Source organism: Talpa occidentalis, unplaced genomic scaffold, assembly GCF_014898055.3.
Source record: "Talpa occidentalis isolate TD23 unplaced genomic scaffold, MPIMG_talOcc4v2.1 talOcc4.11, whole genome shotgun sequence".
NCBI lineage: Eukaryota > Metazoa > Chordata > Mammalia > Eulipotyphla > Talpidae > Talpa > Talpa occidentalis.
The window spans coordinates 50,557,428-50,579,277 of record NW_023601104.1 but is presented as its reverse complement, the minus strand read 5'-3'; the positions used below and the strand labels follow the sequence as shown (position 1 = coordinate 50,579,277).

Here is a 21,850-nt window from a genome sequence, read left to right as displayed (position 1 = left end):
TTAGTGGTTTGAATCTCCACAAAGTTTTTCTTAATGGCTGAACCAGTTTGCATTCCCACCAGCAGTCTGAGAGGGTTCCTTTTTCTCCACATCCTCGCCAGCATTTGTTGTTTCCAGTTTTTTTAATATGGGCCTTTCTCACTGGTGTGAGGTATGGACTCTTATTGTGGTTTTGATTTGCATCTCCCTGATGATAAATAATGTTGAGCATTTTTTTTTCCAAATGACTGTTGACCATTTACATTTCTTCTTTTTTTAGATTTATTTTTATTTATGCATTCAAAACTGGGGTGCAGGCCAGAGGTGGGGGGAGTAATGAGAGGATTCACCAGAGACAGAGTAGGGAGCAGAACAGGCAGATCTACCAAAATACACTGCTGAGGGGAGCAGTAGGCAAGATAGGAGAGGTCTGCTGCACCATATGGGTCAGCTCCCTAGCCGGAGATGGAACTCATGCCACAGTAGCTGGCAACAGCTTGCTAGTGCTGAGACTTTAACCCCTGTGCCACCAGGGAGGTCCTTGCATTTCTTCTTTGGAGAAGTGTCTTTTTAGCTCTTCTGCACATTTTTTGACTGGGTTATTTGCTTTGTTTTTGTTGAGTTGTGTAAGCTCTTTGTAGATCTTTTATATCAGTCCCTTATCAGTTGTATGGTATTCAAATGTTTTCTCCCACTTAGTGAGATGTTTCTATTTTGGTTATTGTCTCTTTTGCTGTACAGATGCTTTTTACTTTGATGTAATCCCAGCTGTTTATCTTCCCCTTCATTTTCCTTGCTTCTGGAGATAAGTCCTCAAAGATGTTCTTAGGTATATGTCATGGAGTGTTTTGCCTGTGTTTTCTTCTATTTACTTTATGGCTCCAGGTTTTACATTTAAGTTTTTATTCATTTTGAGTTATGTGTGTGTGTTTGTATGGTGTGAGGTAGTAGTCTAGTTTCATTCTTTTCCATGTGGCAAACCAGTTTTGCCAGCACCATTTATTGACAAGGCTATCCTTGTTCCAGTGTGTATTCTTTGCTCCTTTGTCATACATTAGTTGACTATATATATATGGTTTTATTTCCGGGCTTTCAATTCCATTGGTCTCTGTGTTTGTTTTTGTTCCAGTACCATTCTGTTTTTATTATTATAGCTTTATAGTATAGTGTGAAGTCTGGGAGTGTAATGCATCCCTTCTTCCCCCTGTTAGTCAGGAGCACTTTGACGATCTGAGTTCTTTAAACTTCTTCATCTTCAGACTGATTGTTTGCGTACGAAGACTACTGATTTTTATGTATTGATTTTGTAACCTGCTAGAAACAATTTCTTTTAACCATATCTTTTGGTGGTCCCCATATAGACAAACCAAACAAAAGATCAAAAAATAGTCAAAACTAGCCAGGTCTGCTTTTAAATTGAAGCACTTATAGCCATTATCTCGTTATTCTAATAGACTTTTTCATAATTTTTATAAATTGGTATTTCCATCATAAAATTTTATCTCACTTTGCCGTTGAAAGTAGCAGTTATGGGCCTCCCCGGTGGTGCAGCGGTAGAGCGCTGGGTTGCAAAGCTGCCCGCGGCCTCTGCGGTGCCAGTTCAATCCCCGGCTGCTCCCCGGCCACTGGAGGAGGGTCCCACATGGCGCGCAGACCTCTCCTGCCGCCCGCTGCTCCCCTCAGCAGTGTACTTCGGTCCTTCTGCCTGCTCTGCTCTCCGCTCTGGCTCTGGTGAATTCTCTCACCCTCCCGCGCTTCTGACTGTACCCAGTGCATGTATAAACACAACAAACAAACAAATAAATAAATAAATAAAACATGCCTCTATTTAAAAAAAAAAAAAAAAAAAAAAGAAAGTAGCAGTTATAAAAAATAAAATACTGTGATCGCAGCTCACAAAAATACTAGAATTTATCTTTGCTCTATATCACTTTTACTTCTGTCTTCAATGTTCCTTTTTTGGTTTTTTTTTTCAGTACTAATATTTTCAGTCTAAATCAAATTATACAAAAGATCTCTGTATTATTTCTTAGTCACCTTTGAATTTATATTTATTTCAATTAAAATTTACTTTGTACATAAAGTAATCTTCATAAGTATATTACTACTACTAAACTCATTAATCCCATAATTCCAAAAGGGATAAGAAATAAAAATTCTGCTGATTTTTCTACTTTTGAAATTGCATCAATCAAATTGTTATGTAAATTCAAGGGGAAGAAATAAATCTAATTAGTGTCTGTACATTTTATCCCTGCATCTTATTAAATATTTCAACAGAGGGAAAAGTTGAAACACTGGGAAATGTTGCAATTTATCTAGTAGGTTATGTGAGTGCATGAGAGCTATAGCTTTTCTCATGCTAGTTTGTATACAGTAATGTTTGATTCATTTCATTGAGAGAGAAAGGAAACTGTTTTAATTTTGGATCTTGAAAAAATAGCTGAAATAAGAAGAGTTCAACTTCCTTTTATGGTAGATGTTGGTCAGTGTCAAATGTTGATCCTTTATTATGTGGATATTAACTATCCATCATTGCTGCCCCATAAAAAAACAAATAGAAGACTTGATGTCTGCAGCTCTTATTATATGTTTAAGCCTTTGAAAGGTCTATTTTGAATGGAACAGCAGGAGATAGAGGTATCACTGGGATTTTAAGATAGTCTAAATATTGGGAGCAAGGTAATCTTAATCTGGGAAACATAAGAGGGTTCTACTTTATGAATGTTTATGTACAATATTAAAAATTCTTCATCCTCTTGATAATTTTTCAACATCACAAATTAACTGTAGTAGGAATCATTTAAAGTATTTCATATCTTAAGGAAACAAATAAAAAATTACTTACGTTCCATTTTCCCTAACATATCCCTTTTATTCTAGTAATCATTGGACTTTTTAAGTTTGTTTCAGTTATGTAGATAAGATGTGTGAGAAATGTTTTAGCTTGGTAACTTCATCACTTATAAAGTCATGCGTACAGTTAAACCCTTAAGCTATGAAAGAAATCCTCAAACTAACTTTATCAATTTGAAATTAGGTAACACAGAAAGTAATACAGATCAAAGGGGAGATAGAAAAAAAAAGGACAAGAAAAAGAGAGAGGAAGATCAATCTAGTGTGAGAGATGGTAAATTTTTAACTTTTTAAAGAATTTTCTCATAAAGAATTACTTTACTTGCTATATTGCTGAATACTAATTTACATTTAGGTTGTGACCGAAAACCTTGGCTATTTATTTTTTAGATGGGAATGGTGTTGGTAGCAAACTTATTGAACAATATTGTCTTCCTAACATATTTCTTTCTCCATTTCAGAACTCAGCTAATCAGATACTTAAATCAGACAAAAAAGTTGATATTCTTAGTATTCTTAGTTTTTATTTTATTCTCCGGGAAACCTACATGGCATGGTCACATGGATTACTATGTAGTGGCTGTTATTCAGTATGAGATCTCCTGGTGTAATGATCATTGTGACTCTACCAATATTTTATATTTGTAAATTTCTTTTAATTAGTACTTCCCTGAGGAATTTAGCTGTGCTGCATAATGAAAGATAAAGGAAAAGATATTTCTGCCCTTGAGAGTTGTAGAACATGGAGAAAAGAAGCAAAGTTTAAGATAGCATTTAACAGAAAAATGGAATCAATTGTGTGTACTGTTTTGTATCCTTAATTACTATGTGAAAAAAGAAAAATGTAGACACCCAACATGGACTAGAATATTTCAAAGGGGTTATGAGTAGGAGAGGTAAGAATGGACATTGAGCTAGACTGATTTAATTTTCTCAAGCACTTCTTTGATCAAAACCTATTGTGTTTTCAACAGCCTTTCAGTTAAAAACCAAAGATTTACAAAGATTTACAAAGATACCCATTTCTTTCATTCTTCCATATTAACTTATGCAACCTGTTTCTTGCCTTTACCTGTAAGAATGCCCTCTGATTTATCCAGATAGATTTCTCCATATTTTTTTTTTTTTAAGATTTATTTATTTATACAAGCACTGGGTACAGTCAGAAGTGCAGGAGGGTGAGAGAATTCACCGGAGCCAGAGCGGGGAGCAGAGCAGGCAGAAGGACCAAAGCACACTGCTGAGGGGAGCAGCGGGCGGCAAGAGAGGTCTGCACACCATGTGGGACCCACCTCTGGTGGTCGGGGAGCAGCCGGGGATCGAACTGTCGCTGCAGAGGCTGTGGGCAGCTTCGCAACCCAGCGCTCAACCGCAGCGCCGCCGGGGAGGCCCCCTCCATAATTTTTGAACTAGCAACTGTTCCCACTCAGTCCAGAGCTTTTCATAAAGCCTTATATTAAAAAGCCAAGATATATAGAAATTAAAAAATGAGAGGTTTGAGATAACTCAAATGCATTTAAATGGGTTTTTTTCCTCTTCACTAATATTTCTCTTTACATTATCTGAAGTCATTTGACCTATGCATTATTTTCCCTCTCCAATTGAGTTATTAATCTAAATTATTTTTTAAAAGTTCTTATCAGATTGCTAGTTATCTACACATTTTTAATGTTCATTTCTTAAAATATATTAAACAGGATTATTTTATATTCTCTATCTAATTCTAATTTCTCAAGTCTTAGATTTTTCTGACTCTCACTTAACAGTGTTTGTTTCCACTTATACCTGTGGGTTTTGATTGCTAACTCTATTCCTCACAACCTGGTCTATGGAAATTTAGGTTGTAAAAACCTGTTCAAGACTTAGCTTGCAGTTATACATTCTCAGGACAGAAGTTGTGTATTCTCAGGACAGATTATTTCCCCTTTCTGCCCAACACTAAGGTCCAAATGAGCAGATTTCCTTGTTCCCTTTCTTTCTGTGTACCCTTTTCCATCCTGACACTTGAGTGTAGCCTTTTAGGATCCTAGCTTTTTAGAGAGAACTTACGACATTGGGCAGATCTTAGGTTTCATGTCTTGTCTCTCACTTTACCCAACAAACAGGAACTCAGCATCTTCTAGTGTTTGTCGGGTCTCTTACTTTTTTACTTCAACTCTTTTTATTTTTTTTAAACTTTGCCCTCCCAGATGTACTATGAATTCCTTAAAGGTAATTTATAAAGTGCTTACACATAGGAGGAAACAATATAATTTAGATATACTACTACTAATAATAGCTTTTACTCAGTGACAGGCAGCTTCATTCAGTGATAGGCAGCCTACATGTCTTGTGCATGTCCTTTTTTAATCTTCCCAACAACTCTCATATTTACTGTTGAGGAACTTGAGGCACAAAGGGGCTAAATAACTCTCCCACCCTCACATAAGGAAACAAGTGCTCACCTCACAGCAAAAGTCCAGGTCCACATTCTCTTAATACTTCTGACCAAGGGGTCTTATTTCAGGACAAGGATAGGAAATATGGCAATGATAGGGTCAATCACATACAGAGTCTTACACACCTTGCAGAATTTTGACATGATGTGGTAAACCTTTCATAATTAAGGCAGTCAATATTTAAGATTAATTGAATATGGAAATCACATGCCAGTATAAAATGATAGACTGCTAGATTGATGGCATCTAGTTAAATGACAAATTTTTGGGGCCTCCCTGGTGGTGCAGGCGGTTGAATGCCGCACTGTGAGGCTGTCCACAGCCTCTGCAGCATGGGTTCGATCCCAGCCAGCCGGGGAGAATCCCGCAAGGCAGACCTCTCCTGTCTCGCCCGCTGCTCCCCTCAGCAGTGTACTTTGGTCACTCTGCCTGTTCTGTTCCTCACTCTGTCTCTGGTGAATCCTCTCACCCTCCCTCGCATCTGGCCTGCACCCCGGTTCTTGTATAAAAAAATAAATCTTTTATTTATTTATTTTTAAATAATAAATTTTATTTTTATATTCCCCATACAATTGCGACCCCCCCCCCATTCTGACCCCAATCCTTCCCCTCCCGCCCCCCACCCCCAAAAAGTGTCTCTGGTTCATAGTTTTTGTTGATTTTGATTTTCACTTTCTTATAGTTATTCATTTTCCTTGTCCCTTATTTAAGTTTTCTAGATTCCTGCTATGAGTGAGACCATCCGGTATATTTCTTTTTCTTTTTGGCTTATTTCACTGAGCATGATCCCTTCCAGCGTCATCCATGTTGCTGCAAATTGCATGTGTTTATCTTTTTTGAATGCTGAGTAATATTCCATGGTATATATGTACCACATCTTCCTGATCCAGTCATCTATTTTTGGGCATTTGAGCTGTTTCCAAAGCTTAGCTATTGTAAATAGTGCTGCTATAAACATAGGGGTGCAGGTGTTCTTTGGAATGGATGTTTCTGTGTCCTTTGGGTAAATACCTAGGAGTGGAATTGCTGGATCATATGGAAGCTCTATGTTTAGTAGGTCCAGAAATCTCCATACAGCTCTCCATAGTGGTTGGACCAGTCTGCACTCCCACCAACAGTGCAGAAGAGTTCCTTTTTCTCCACAACCTCGCCAACATTTGTTGTTGCTAGCTTTTTTAATGTGTGCCATTCTCATTGGTGTAAGATGGTATCTCATGGTAGTTTTGATTTGCATTTCCCTGATTGCAAGTGATGTTGAACATTTTTTCATATGCCTGTTGGCCATTCACATTTCCTCTTCAGAGAAGTTTCTTTTTAGCTCTTCTGCCCATTTAAAAAAAATAAATCTTTAAAAAAAAAAAGACAATAAATTTTTTTTTTTTTTTTTTTTTTTTGCTTCTTTTTTTTTTTTTTTTTTTTATAGAGGCATGTTTATTTATTTATATACATGCACTGGGTACAGTCAGAAGCGCGGGAGGGTGAGAGAATTCACCAGAGCCAGAGCGGGGAGCAGAGCAGGCAGAAGGACCGAAGTACACTGCTGAGGGGAGCAGCGGGCCGCAGGAGAGGTCTGCGCGCCATGTGGGACCCTCCTCCTGTGGCCGGGGAGCAGCCGGGGATTGAACCGGCGTCGCAGAGGCTGCGGGCAGGTTCGCAACCCAGCGCTCAACCGCTGCGCCACCAGGGAGGCCCGACAATAAATTTTTTAACTCAGAAGACAAAGGAATGCTATTAATGACAGAAGGTTTTAAGTATTCCTATATAACTATCAGTGCTGAAATTGCTTTGGGGGGGGCATTAACATTGTTTTTTATTTACTTCATTTTTGAAGCTTTCTTAAAAGATAGAAGACAATGTAGTTAGCATTCATACATAATTGATATTATTAAAAACATTAAACATATAGTTCACATATATATAAATTCACCCTTTTCCAGAAGTATCATCCTGTGGTTTTCTGTATATTCACAGTTATACAGTTATACAGTAGTGGTAGATACCACTACTTAATTTCAAAACATTTTCATTAACCCCAAAAAGAATCTTCATATATGATTGATATTTAAGTTAGAAAGCAATCTACCTTTTATCTGAAAATGTGGATGTAGCATTCTTGACTCAAATGAGTAGTAGCTGACTTATAATTAAGCTTAAGAATACATTGCCTAGGGTGCCTCCCGGGTGGCGCAGTGGTTGAGCGCTGTTTTGCAAAGCTGCCTGCAGCCTCTGCAGCACGGTTCGATCCCCGGCTGCTCCCCAGCCACTGGAGGAGGGTCCCACATGGCGCGCAGACCTCTCCTGCCGCCCGCTGCTCCCCTCAGCAGTGTGCTTCGGTCCTTCTGCCTGCTCTGCTCCCCGCTCTGGCTCTGGTGGATTCTCTGACCTTCCCGCGCTTCTAGCTGCACCCAGTGCTTATATAAATAAATTTAAAAAAAAAAATTAAAAAAAAAAAAGGAATACATTGCCTAGGGCCTCCCTGGTGGAGCAAGGGGTTAAGACCACAACCTATGAAGCAATCCACAGCCACTGCAGCACGAGTTTGATCCCCGGCCAGGGAGTTACCCACATGGCGCAGCAGACCTCTGCTGACTCGCCCGTTGCTCCCCTTAGCCGTGTATTTCAGTCAGTCCTCCTGTTCTGTTCCCCACTCTGTCTCTGGTGAATCTTTTCACCCTCCGCACCTCTGTCCTGTACCCCAGTTCTTGTATGTATAAATAAATAAATCTTTAAAAAAAAAAAAGAATACATTGCCTAAATTACTTTTTCTCTTAACTATTGAAATTCTTAAGTATTTGATTTGCAAATTTCTCATAAACTAGATGTGACTTAAATATTTTCTTAAATATGAGGTTTTGGGGGCCTCCCTGGTGGTTCAAGGGGTTAAGAACTGTACTATGCAGCAATCCGCAGCCTCTGCAGCATGAGTTCGATCTCCGGCTGGCCAGGGAGCAACCCACATGGCGCAGCAGACCTCTCCTGACTCGCCCACTGCTCCCCTCAGCAATGTACTTGGTCAATCTGCCTGTTCTGTTCCCCACTCTGTCTCTGGTGAATCCTCTCACCCCCTGCATCTCTGGTCTGTATCCCAGCTCTTGTATGCATAAATAAAATTAAAAATAAATAAATAAATAAATAAATAAATAAATAAGAGGTTTTTAGTTTTAGTACCAAAATTCTTTTTGTTAGGAATGACGAAAACTGCACAATATAATCAGTTTAAAATGCCAAGAAAATAATTATAGGAGATGTCTAGGGTTTGTCCAGAAACTTTAATCACTTTCCCTTTTCATTTAAGATGCCAGTGACAGTGGGCGGTCTTACAAGACAGTACTGGATCGTTGGAGGGAGTCTCTCCTTTCTTCTGCTAGCCTATCCCAAGTCTTCCTTCATCTCTCCACCTTGGATCGTAGCGTTATATGGTCTAAATCTATACTGAATGCTCGTTGCAAGATATGTCGGAAGAAGGGTGATGCTGAAAACATGGTACTCTGTGATGGCTGTGATCGGGGTCATCATACCTATTGTGTTCGACCAAAGCTCAAGGTATTTTTTTCTTCTACTTCTCAGATTAGAATTGAGATTTTGAGTGATGGATTATTAATGATCATTTATGTGATTTGTCAGACTGTGCCTGAAGGAGATTGGTTTTGTCCAGAGTGTAGGCCAAAGCAACGTTCTAGAAGACTCTCCTCTAGACAGAGACCATCCTTGGAAAGTGATGAAGAAATGGAAGACAGCATGGAAGATGAGGATAATGAAGTTGATGATGATGATGAAGAAGGTCAAAGTGAGGAGGAAGAGTATGATATAGAACAAGATGAAGATGACTCTCAAGAAGAGGAAGAAATTAGGTAAGTCCTAGCATACAATAAAATGGGAGTTCATGAGTCTTATCTAGATAATCTCGACTATTCAAATATAAATAGAATAGTTGGGATGCATAATTTTTTTTTAATTAGTATGTAATATAGTACTGCTGTCACATTTCTGCAATTGACAAGCAGAACTGATCTTGGGGATCCTAACTTGGCAGATGTGAGGGACTGTAACTCCAAAGGATATTTATTGCCTTAGCTTTGACCTGCCCACAGGAGAGAGGCAATGCAAACAGCCAGTGCCCTGAATGTTCAGGTTGCCTCGGGCCACCTGGCAGTTGATAGCTAAGACTGCACTTGGGGTGGGACCTGGGATTTGATTTTTGACTAATTTCCTAGTTTCATCCATGCCAAATGGTACTTCTCAGAAAGGCTTTCTCTGACTCCCTAATAGGAACAATTTCTGTCTGGTTATTTCACATCATTCTCATCACACCTCCTAGGTGGGTTATAATTGATACTCATTTATGAAAAAAAAAAAAGGTGTGCATGTGTATAAAGAGAAAAAGAGAGTGTAATGGCCTGAAGATATCTTTGCTTTATGTATTATACACATTTGAAACTACTCCCAGGGGAATGTAATACCTGTGAGAGCTTAGCCAGATCACAAGATCAAATATGAATTAAAGTTTGGACAGAGGTGCCCATCAGATCCACAGCAAGGTTGATGTTACATAATTTTATGCCTAAAGCTGCATGTCAGTAATCATAAGATAAAAATAAATGTAGTTTTCCTATGCTTCATTGCTTTCTCAAGAAGTTATAACCAAATATTGGTGATCTTGGCAATGTACAGAGAGAAAGATGTCAGGAAGTACATTGTATTTTAATACTCTTACTACATCAACACCCAGAAACAACTTCTATACTACCATATAGCCAAGTTTTCTGCAACTTAGCAAGCTTTGACATCTAAGCGTAATGAATTAATTTGGAGACTGATTATTTCTGCTGTGGCAGTAGTGAAGCAGTTTCGCCTTATTTGTCCCTTAGAATCCTCCCCCACCCTTTTAGCATTTGAACCCCATTCATGTGGAATCAGGAAAATGATTGTGAAGCAAGGGCAACCTAAACTGGCAAAGTCTAAAAAAACCATAGTCTGAAGAGGGATAATAGAGCCACCACATCTGTTTTAAACAATTTGTTTTTCAAAGACTCCAGGAACCATATGGGAATATGTCAGGAACCATATTCCCTATAACTTATAAGAACAGTATTGTGTTAAGCATAAAGATCATAAAGAGTGTGGAAAATTCTTGGAAATATTTTAGGTAAATTGGAAGTCCAGGTATGTAGGGAGATGGAGAGAAAAGCTAATGTGTAGTTTCATCCTTTTCTACAACTTAAAGGCAATTAAAAGATTAAATCCAATTTGTATTTTACAGTAAGAACCAAAAGGTAGCAAAGAGATTGTTAGGATTCAGGAGTCACAAGTTTAAGGTCTCTTTCAGTAGCAACCATTTGCAAAAACTGCAGGTTACTTCAGTATAAATAGTAATGGAAAGTGATAGTCTCCTAAAGCTAAAGGAGACAGATGATTTACATTTTAAGATTAATTCACCACTCTTAAGTTTTTCAACATGGAGTACATTTATTGATTATTCTGAGGCTTTTGTTAGAGTTCATCAAAATTCAGGATTTGATTTTCATGACAATGTCCTGGAGTTACCAAGAAAATATAACATAGAAAAGTAATTTATATAGTACTCTTTAGCTGAATAGAAAAGAGGAATAAAAATAATCATTGACTCTATACAATAATTGTGTTTTCTAACAATTTTTATAGCCCACCGAAACGAGGAAGACCACAAGTTAGATTGCCAATTAAAACAAGAGGGAGATTGAGCTCTTCTTTCTCAAGTCGCGGCCAACGACAAGATCCTGGAAGATATTCTTCAAGGAGTCAGCAGAGTACACCCAAAACAGCTATTTCTTCTAAAACTACTGGTAGAAACCTAAGAAAAATAAGATCTGCTCCTCCTACAGAAACCAAATCTTTAAGAATTGCCAGTCGTTCTACTCGCCAGAGTCATGGCCCACTGCAAGCAGATGTCTGTGTAGAACTACTTAGTCCTCGTAGAAAACGCAGAGGCAGGAAAAGTGCTAATAACACACCAGAAAATAGTCCCAACTTACCTAACTTCAGAGTTATTGCCACAACATCAACTGAACAGTCAAGATCTCTCAATGTTGCTTCAAAGCTTTCTCTCCAGGATAATGAATCTAAGAGAAAAGGCAGGAAAAGACAATCTGCAGGTATGAATAGGTTTTGATTTAAGCTATCTTCACCTAAGAGTATTGAATAATTTGGACAGATTGAATATTGAGATACTTTGGATCATGTTTTAAAAATCTGTCTCTAAGTTATAAAGTTATTAGGGAGCAACCTGACCTGAAGCTTATTTATTGAAGGTACAGCTATTTGAGGAATAAAGGTAAACTATATTACTAGTATTTCTACTCATGTAGCAGGATAGATGTAAGAAGTCTGCAAACAGGATATTTGGTCAGTATTTGAAATACCTCCATTTAACACTTTCTAACACTTCATTCATTCTTTTTCACCTTTTCTTCCTTCAAAATACACATGCTCATCATTGCCTAGGCAAGCTACTTCAGGTTATTTGGTTAGGTTCTCAGATGACATACCAAATTTGTTCAGGGTAGATGGGGAGTTGGGAGTAGTAATATTGTTAGAGAGTAATCACCAACTAGGCCCAGGTTGTTGGGTTTTGGGGGACGGAGGGTATCAGGTAACTACACTGAGGTCTAATTTAGCTTTTTCTGTCCACTTAATCTGTTTTACTCTCTCCCAATTCTGAATTCCAAGCTATCTGGAAAAATGAAACACACCTAAAAAATTTTATTCAAAAAAACTACTGAAAAAAAAAAGTTGTGCTGATTGATTTGTTAAATAATTGAACCTGTTTCTAAGGGAAACTAAAGGGGGAAATTTATATGTGTGGATTTATATGTAAATAGAGTATTTAAACACCTGGATTCATATATGGACTATACTACCCTTTTCTACTAATTAATACACCTTAGATTTCATTGTACCTCTTAGATTTTATGAGAAAGCATTTTTCTTTTAGAAAAATGTCCAGTGGGCTCCCTAGTGGCGCAGGGGTTAAAGATACAGCATTATCAAGCTATCGCCAGCCACTGCGGACAGTTAGCTCCGAGCTAACCTACCTGGCACAGCAGACCTCTCCTGTCTCGCCAGCTGCTCCCCTCAGCAATGTGTTTCAGTAGATCTGCCTGTTCGCTCCCTACTCTGTCTCTGGTGAATCCTCTCACCACCTCCCCTCTCCCCTCCTCTGACCTACACCCCAGTTCTTCTGAGCATAAATAAATAAATTTAGAAATTTTTCCCCATGTAAAACTGATATATAAGAAGAATCTTCTTTTAAAAAATAATCTGGGGCCTCCCCGGTGGCACAGCATTTGAATGCTGGGTTGCGAAGCTGCCCCCCAGCCTCTGCAGCGCCAGTTCGATCCCCAGCCACCGGGTGACGGTCCCACGTGGCATGCAGACCTCTCCTGCCACCCGCTGCTCCCCTCAGCAGTGTATTTCGTCAGTCTGTCTGTTCTGCTCCCTGCTCTGGTTCTGGTGAGTTCGCTTACCCTCCCGCGTTTCTGACTGTACCCAGTGCTTGTATAAATAAATAAATAAATCTTTTAAAAAATAATAATAATCTTTAACTTCAAAAGTAAGAATGCAATGTAAATTTATAAAGAGGTATAATTTCTGGGTCTGAAGAGGTTACTTTCCTAAGGACATGTTTCAGTAATACTAGAGAAGTGCTTACTTTCATTTTACTATAGTTGAAAGCATATTTTTAATAAAATGGAATTAAGAAAATAATCCACGAACTTTGTGTTCTAAATTTTTATTTTGCATAGCATTCTTTTTGCAATCTGTTCCCAATGAATGTGTGGTTCAATTTGAAATTTTTAAGATCAAAAAGAAAATAAAGAATATTTGGTCCAGATTTTCATACCTTTCAGACTGTAAGTTAAATATCTCAGTGTAGAGAGTATTGATTTTCTGTTCAGATTTACTTTGTATTTATTGGCCTTGTTTACCTTGTGATCAAATATTTTGCTTTGTCATCTCATAAAATGGTTTATTCAGAATCATCTCCCGTGACACTGAATAGGAGGAGTTCAGGCCGACAGGGAGGAGTTCATGAATTGTCTGCTTTTGAACAACTTGTTGTAGAATTGGTACGGCATGATGACAGCTGGCCTTTTTTGAAACTCGTTTCTAAAATTCAGGTAATATTATTAGATTTTATCATGTATTCATGTATGGACTTTATCAAATATAACTATATACCCTGTAGTTCACATGGCAACTTTGAAGTAATCAAAACACCTTTTGGTCACTATCTATTTTTCAAAACCACTTGGAAGTTGCATGGCTTCTTATGTTGAAGAAAACCAAAACGGAGTTATACAGCATAGTTTCCTCAGTCTCTTCTAATCCTGTGACTGATACTTGTGTATGATGGCAGTATTTTGAAATCATCTCAATGTTTTTATTCTGTGTAGCCATGAATATGAATAGAGTTGATTTAACTGAGTACCATTAATAGTATATTCTACTATATAAAACAGTGGTTCTCAAACTTCAACATAAACCAGAATCCCTTGCGAGGGCTTGTTAAAACATAGATTATAGGACCCCACCCAAAGGGTGGGATGATGCCAACCATTTGCTTTTCTAAATGCCTAAGTGATGATGAATGGTACTGGCCCAGAGACTGGAGTTAGATATTGATGTAAAATACAGCTACTCTTAAATAAGTGTTGGTCTGGTGTAGCTAATGAATTTGAAATAGTGTTATAATTATTTATATATGTATGACAGAATTATGTATTGTGACAGAACAGTGTTTCAGTGCTTTAATCGAAGTTATAATGGTCTTTCAGAAGTAGAGAGTAAAATGATTTGAACATTTCTGAAGGGAGAAATTACAGAAATTAGAAAGTTTTTTATGGAAGAACTATTTGGTCTGGTTATTGAAGGAAGGTGGAACTTCGGTGAGAAATGATAGGTGGTTTGAATGGAGCAGAGGGTATGCTGGCCTAGATAGAACTAGATACAAAGATTCTCACTTGTCGATGTGTACATGGTTTCTGATGAAAAATTAACATCATTGTACTTCTGCTTTGAGATTTCTAGAACAGGATCATGAAGCATTAATTAACATTGAGTATCATTTTATTAGAATTAAATCTCATGTTGACTCCAACTCTTTTTTCGCCCCCCTGAGGAGTTTGTATACTGAATTAAGTTTTTTCACATGTACATTCTATTCATTATTACAGATGCAATAATGTTCATTAAAGAAATTTTAAATACCTACATATATAATATATAGAGAGAAGAGAGCACACAATCAATCTTTTCCTCTCATGATAAATTGTTAATTTTTTTATACTCAGGTAGGCTTCTGCAACTTTGTAACTGAAATATCTGGTTTCAGTGGAATAATAATATTCAGAGATTGATATCAAATTTGCTTTTAAGTGCAAACCTTCATGCACTTAACCACTTAACACTGATAAATTTTCTTTATCACTGATAAATTTCTATAGATGAGCTATATTTGAATTGTTTTACAGGTCCCTGACTATTATGACATCATTAAAAAGCCCATCGCCTTAAATATAATACGTGAAAAAGTGAACAAATGTGAATATAAATTAGCATGTAAGTAATTTATGTTCTTTCTAATAATTATTTGTATTTAAAGATTTTTTTATTTAAATCATGTATAAATGTAATTGCATAGATGGTATCTAAGAAGTTCATAAAATGCGTGTATATGAAGATGAAAGATGGATGGGGATTGAATGAGTTAAGAATATATTAGACTCTTGTCTTAATAGAAGTTCTTTATAATTATGTATCTAATTACACAATTGCATAGTTTCAATAAAAGAATTTTAATATTTGTAGTTAAAACATTTTAAGCTTCAGTTCTGCTACCTTGATTCACAATCTTCAATTTCTAAAGAAAAAACAGGTTTCCATTTTCTCTTTTTTAATTTAATTTAATATATATTTTATATCATTCTTCCTTTTTGTACAATTCATGCTTTCTCCTCTCAGGTGTAGTCCCCACAAAATTCCTACCACCAGTTCACCCGTGCACCATCTCCATAGTCCCTTGTGTAAGAACAAATCCCTTCCCCTGTGTGATCCCTCTCCCTCCCCTGTGTTGATCCCTCTCCCTCCCCCTCCCCTGCAGAAGTGTCTTTGATTAATAGTTACCTGTTAATTTTGTTTTTTAATTTATTATAATTATTTTTGGGGGGTTTCCATTTTCTTTTTTTCACATCCAAGTTGTCCAAGACAGCTGAAGGATATCTTCAACATATTTTTAAAATTTATTGTTTTTGAAGTACTGTTGTTTTATATCCTTGCTAGTGTTTTGACAATGTAGGATTTTCCCCCCATCTCTCCCCACCCCACCACAGGTATATCAGTGTGTCACTCTTACTACCAAAGCATCCATAGTCCTCCACCTTAGTCTTTTGTGCTTACCCCAACTCTTTTCTTCCCCCACCCCCTCAGAAAGCCCCAGATCTAGATTTCCATTTTCTTAATGATGTTTCTAGATATAATACAAACAAAAGTATGTTTGTTATTTATGTACTTTCATTCTAATCTCATTTGTTTTGTTTTTTTTTCTTTCTAGCTGAGTTTATTGATGACATTGAGTTAATGTTTTCGAACTGCTTTGAATACAACCCTCGTAACACAAGTGAAGCAAAAGCTGGAACTAGACTTCAAGCATTTTTTCATATTCAGGCTCAAAAACTTGGACTCCATGTCACACCTGGGAATATGGATCAAGTTAGCACACCACCAGCTGCAAAAAAGACGCGAATCTAATTTTGTCCTTCTAAAGGATATTTGAGGAAAAACAAATTGTTCATGAAAACAGAACATTAAATCATGCTTTAAAGCAGACATAGTTGTACAAAGCAATAACAACTTATTGACCACACTGAAGTGTGACGTGCACTATATTCTCAATTTTAATATTAAGCACTCAGGAGAATGTAGGAAAGATTTCCTTTGCTACAGTTTTGTTCAGTATCTAATAAGTTTGATAGATGTATTGGATACAGTACTGGTTTACAGAGGTTTTTATACATTTTGAGATCATTCATGTGTCCCAGTATCTTGGGAAATATTTTTTCACCTATGATTTATTTTGTTGTTGATGATCTTTTTAAAAGTGTGGTATTAAGGGAGATTTGTCTATATAGATAAATCATTTGTTATAGCACAGTTTAGGAGGAAGTGTGTATGTCTAAGAATTGTTTAATGAACACATTCTTTCAACACTACACATGAGTGAATCCAATTTTATATCCTTGAAGTGCTGTACCAGTGCTGGCTGGAGGTATTAAGTTTGAGTTTATTAACTAGATATTTATTTAGCATTCAGAGTAATTTGTGGATTTGTTTTGTATTTATAAAATTTGTACCTGGAAAATGTTCTTTAATTTTTTAAACATTTTACTGTGTTTTTGTTGTATTTCTCTAACTTCCTTAATAAGCAATCAATAAAAGTAACACCCTCCCTTTTCCCTGACAGTTCTTTCAGTTTTACGGAACTGTATTACAAGTTTCTATGTACAACTTTTTAGGTGTACAAATAAAATGATACTTTTTTTTAAGGATTCTGAATTTATAGAATTTTTACAAATCAGAATTGGAAATACACACACTTATTATGTACAGAAAATAGAAACCAGTGTTTTTTTGTACTCAGGTGTCTACAGTAGTGATTAATTTTTTTCTGCCCAAACCCTTGAGGAATAAAATAACTTCCATCTGTAACAGCAACATTTTATGGTAGGGAATCTCATTAAAAGGAAGAAAGCTAGTTTGGAAAATGCTTACATTGTTAAGAAATACCAATCTGGAAATTTTTTTAAAATAGAGCTATTTCTTAGGTATGAAAGATATTCAGGGACCGTGGTTTGGTCTCGGAGTAACTTCCTTTTTTAGTATGCAAAAGGCATACTGTGTTCCAAGTTTTAGATTTAGTTCCCATGTGTATTTGGCTACATGTCTCATTAATACTGGCTACAGAGTCCTTGTTAATATGTAAGCATATGCAGAAATGTGTGAGAAGCAGAAATTTAATCCCTATGCCAAACTTTGAAGATAGTCCATTCTCTAATTATAATGCTAGCTATTTTTCCCAGTGTGTTAAAATTGTTTGGTCTTGGGCCTCCCCGGTGGCGCAGCGGTTGAGCGCTGGGTTGCGAAGCTGCGCGCGGCCTCTGCGGCGCCGGTTCGATCCCCGGCTGCTCCCCGGCCACCAGAGGAGGGTCCCACATGGCGCGCGGACCTCTCCTGCCGCCCGCTGCTCCCCTCAGCAGTGTACTTCGGTCCTTCTGCCTGCTCTGCTCCCGCTCTGGCTCTGGTGAATTCTCTCACCTTCCCGCGCTTCTGACTGTACCCAGTGCATGTATAAACAAAAACAAAACAAAACAAAAACCAGCAAACAAATAAATAAAGCATGCCTCTATAAAAAAAAAAAAAAAATTGTTTGGTCTTAAGGGGTTATGGTGAGTTGCACACATATGTGGTTATAGTTTGATTTAAGTAGGCAGAGTGGCTAGGTTAATTTCACTAATAACAAAAGGAAGATTTCAACATTAGCCTTTTTTTTTTTTTAAGATTTTATTTTTATTTATTTATTTATACAATCACTGGGTACAGTCAGAAGCACGGGAGGGTGAGAGAATCCACCAGAGCCAGAGCCGGGAGCAGAGCAGGCAGAAGGACCGAAGTACCTGCTGAGGGGAGCAGCGGGCAGCAGGAGAGGTCTGCGCGCCATGTGGGACCCTCCTCAGGTGGCCGGGGAGCAGCAGGGGATCGAACTGTCGCTGCAGAGGCTGCGGGCAGCTTCGAAACCCAGCGCTCAACCGCTGCGCCACCGGAGAGGCCCTCAACATTAGCCTTTATACTCACTTTTAAAGAGAACTTGCCTTGAGAAATAAAGGTATTAGAGAAAAACCTTTAGGTTAGAAAATATATGCCACAACATCAGTGTATAAGTAATATAGTGGTATGCAAATACTACCCAACCTTTAATCTTTCTATTCATTCTTTTTCTCAGTAACAAGTTTTGTCTTGGGAGCCAATAACCTTTTTCTGTCAAAGAAATGTGAAAAACATATTCAGAATATTGGTGAATAAATCTGTGTAGAAGTTAAGATTCAGGGCCTCCCTGATGGCGCAAGGGGTTAAGACGCAACCTAAGAAGCTGTCCACAGCCACTGCAGCACGAGTTCGATCCCCGGCCAGGGAGCAACCCACATAGTGTGGCAGATCTCTCTTGTCTTGCCCACTGTTCCCCTCAGCAGTGTATTTCAGTCAGTCTGCCTGTTCTGTTCCCCACTCTGTCTGTGGTGAATCCTCTCATCCCCCACACCTCTGGCCTGTACCCCACTTCTTGTATGCATAAATAAATAAATCTTAAAAAAGTTAAGATTCAGATGTTAGAGATACATTACTTTCCCCCCCCAGTAAAATGAAAAGTTTACCTCTAATTATAAAATTAATAAATGGTCATTATCCAAAAAATAGAGAACACCACATATAAAATAAATTTTCTCTAAAATTTTTCAATTCTGCAAAAATAGAATCATGGTATACAAATCAGATTTTACGTAGTTTTCATTTGGTGCAGTAAATGGTAAAGAACTATGTGCTGTTCAAGATCCCATTGTATCCTGGACTACATTTGGAACCCTTCTCTTAACCCAGTTCTGCATTTACTTAACCTGTTAACTGATGACAATTAGGTTATAGAAAATTATAATTTCCTTGGGACATTCTGAGTAACTAATTTATAACTATAATTTATATTAGTAATCACTTTCATAATAGCTGTTTCTGTTACTAGATCACCAAAGTAATCTTAGTGATCAAAAGAGTAAGAGACAGGTAATGGAGCAGTGTACCATTTAATGATTTTAAAAGTTTTAATTCTTGTATTTTTTTTTGACAGATCCTATGCAGTTTTTGCTGTTCAGTCTCCATAGTACTGTAGGGCATAGCTTAGCAAGCTCTCTGTAAATATCCAAACAGAAATATTTGGGCTTTCCAGCCACCTATCTCTGTGGTAACTATGCAACTCTGCCATTGTAGCCCCAAAACAGAGAATACATAAACTAATATTTGACTGATCGCAGTCGAGCTCTACTAAAACAAGTAGTAGTCCTAATTTGATCTGCAGGTTAGAGTTTGCTGATCCCTGATTTAGAATAAATAATTGAGATTTCACCTTTTTTTTTTTTGCCTTCATTATCAGGAAACTTAAGATTAAACTGCTTTATCATCCTTATGCTCTTTTAAAAATAGAAATACGGGGCCTCCCCTGGTGGCGCAGGTGGTTGAGCACCGCGCTGTGAGGCTGCCCGTGGCCTCTGCAGCGCCAGTTCAATCCCCGCCGGCCACGGCCACGGAGAATCCCACATGGCACGGCAGACCTCTCCTGTTGCGCCCGCTGCTCCCCTCAGCAGTGTATTTCCGTCAGTTTGCCTGCTCTGTTTCCCGCTCTATCTCTGGTGAGTCCTCTCACCCTCCCGCGCATCTGGCCTGTACCCTGGTTCTTATATAAATAAATCTTAAAAAAAAAAAAATAGAAATACGCTGATAGGAAAGTGTAGTATATCAGCCATAAGACTTTTCAGCACTTCAGATTTTTTTAGGAAGCATTTACAATAAAAATTAAATGGATGGAACTTCCCCCACAGTCATTTCCTCATTGTTCCAGACTCTCCTCCTACTTTACTATCCCAACCCCATCTCTTACTCTTTATGTTTATCCCAAGCTTGCCATTTCTATTGGAAGGGTTTTAAATGCTGTTATGACTCAGAATGATTCTGTTTTACCATATGGAAGCAAAAAGCTAACACTTTCAGAGTTCTTGGGTGCTACTAGCCTATGGATCAAATGATAAGAACTATGCTTGTGGACACTAGAAATCACATAAATGTATTTTTGCCTCTGAGGCAAAAATGGAAGCTGCAGAGACAGTTGATTATTTGATATTCTCTATCTCATTTTATAAAATGTGCTTGTTTTTATGAGTAACAGGTGAGGATTAACAAGAATGAAAATATCTCTTCTCTGAGTCTAAAGTACCTGTTCTTAACTAAAGGGCACATAATCAGAGACAGACAAAATAGACTTCTCTGAACTCTTGTGTATCTGCTTGAGAACTATCACTGCATTCCTTCATTAGTTACCAGTAGGGTTAGTAATGGGTTAGTTAAACCTTTCTGTAAGAGTTGGGCCACTAGAGTACTAGGGACATGAAAGCATACAGTAAAATTTATGGCTATTAAATGTGCAGGAAAGAGAGCCCAGAGATGTGTGTTGGTTTTTATTAGAACAGGATATTTTACTTCATCCTGAAATCTAGATCTCAGACTACAGTTTCATTTTATTTCAAAGCAAGAAAAAAATTCAGGTCATATGCATCTTTCTAATATTCTTCAACTCAGCTTTTTTTTCTCTTTAAAGTTTAAACCAAGTATGTCAGATTCTACAGTGTTGTCTTTATTTATCAGCTAGCCTGAAAATGCCGTCATGAAGGACAAAGAAAATAAAGGGCCACCCTTCCAAACCATTTCTTGAAAGTTTCTTGGAGGGAAATTAGCAAACTACAAATCAAAGAACATCTGGAAATCCATCCTGTATAATAGAAGGCAAGAGATCTATAACTAAAGAAAGTTATACATTGACATATATGAACCATTTGGCTCCATCTGGTAGAATTAAAGAATTGTGTTGAGAGTTCACATGTGTTAGAAATCCCAACAGATCAAAGACTCGACTTGAACTCTCCTAGATCTAAAAGCATCTGCCACTCCTCCCACAAATGTGGAAGAAGCGCTTCATCGAATTTTGCATGTAACTTTGAAGGTTTAAATTATTCAAAGACTTAACTCCCCATATTATTTTGAAGAAAATTCCAGTCCATACTATATCATCTGTTAGCATTTCTAATGTATCTCTCTAAAAGAAAAAAGACTAATGAATGCAGTATCATTACACTTCAAAAAAAAAAAAAGACATTTGATACTAATTCCTTGAGTTCATGAACTATCTAGTTGCGAAGAATTTCTTGAAGAAAGGTGAGAAGAGGAATAGAAGGAGAAAGGAGAGCAGGAGAGGGAGGAAAGGGAAAGGAAGGGAGAGGAGAAGAGGAGGAAGACAAACAAAACAACTGGAAAAGGCACTAACCTAAAGGAATAAAAATATGTCACATTTTTTAAAACTTCTTAGGAGACACCATAAACAAAATGAAAAGGCAATCCAGAGAATGTTAGCTATTTCCAATGCATTTAACAAGGAGTTAATGTACTGAATATATAAATTTGAATTTCAAATAAACAGTGAATAATTTTCTAGTGTAGAATTATTTCCCAAACATTGCATGGGATATACTTATGCTAAAAAAAAATCATCAGTTGTTTCCCTAAAATTCAAATTTACCAAGCATCCTTAATTTGGCAGCCCTACTATGCTCCCTCCTGGGTAAAAGGCTGAATGTGAAAGCACAAGTCATTTTGATCCTTGCTGTTTTTTTAACTCGAGGGTTTTGATTACAGTTTTATTGTTTGAAATCTGATAACAGTTTTTGCTAAGA

General features: G+C 37.4%; 1 protein-coding gene across 4 annotated transcripts in view; it reads left to right on the top strand.

The window, feature by feature from the left end:
* The window catches only part of BAZ1A (bromodomain adjacent to zinc finger domain 1A), a 46,415-nt gene extending 29,568 nt beyond the window's left edge, over window positions 1–16,847 (top strand). For 2 of the 4 annotated variants that reach the window (XM_054689840.1, XM_054689837.1), the window contains 7 exons: window positions 3,020–3,109; window positions 8,569–8,816; window positions 8,898–9,124; window positions 10,935–11,404; window positions 13,287–13,429; window positions 14,783–14,870; window positions 15,862–16,847. In XM_054689840.1, coding sequence (XP_054545815.1) covers window positions 3,020–3,109; window positions 8,569–8,816; window positions 8,898–9,124; window positions 10,935–11,404; window positions 13,287–13,429; window positions 14,783–14,870; window positions 15,862–16,058 — 1,463 coding nt within the window. In that variant the 3' untranslated portion in view covers window positions 16,059–16,847. The remainder of the gene's footprint in view (window positions 1–3,019; window positions 3,110–8,568; window positions 8,817–8,897; window positions 9,125–10,934; window positions 11,405–13,286; window positions 13,430–14,782; window positions 14,871–15,861) is intronic. The other 2 variants (XM_054689845.1, XM_037501834.2) reach the window with 1 other exon arrangement.
* Window positions 16,848–21,850: the final 5,003 nt, after the last annotated feature.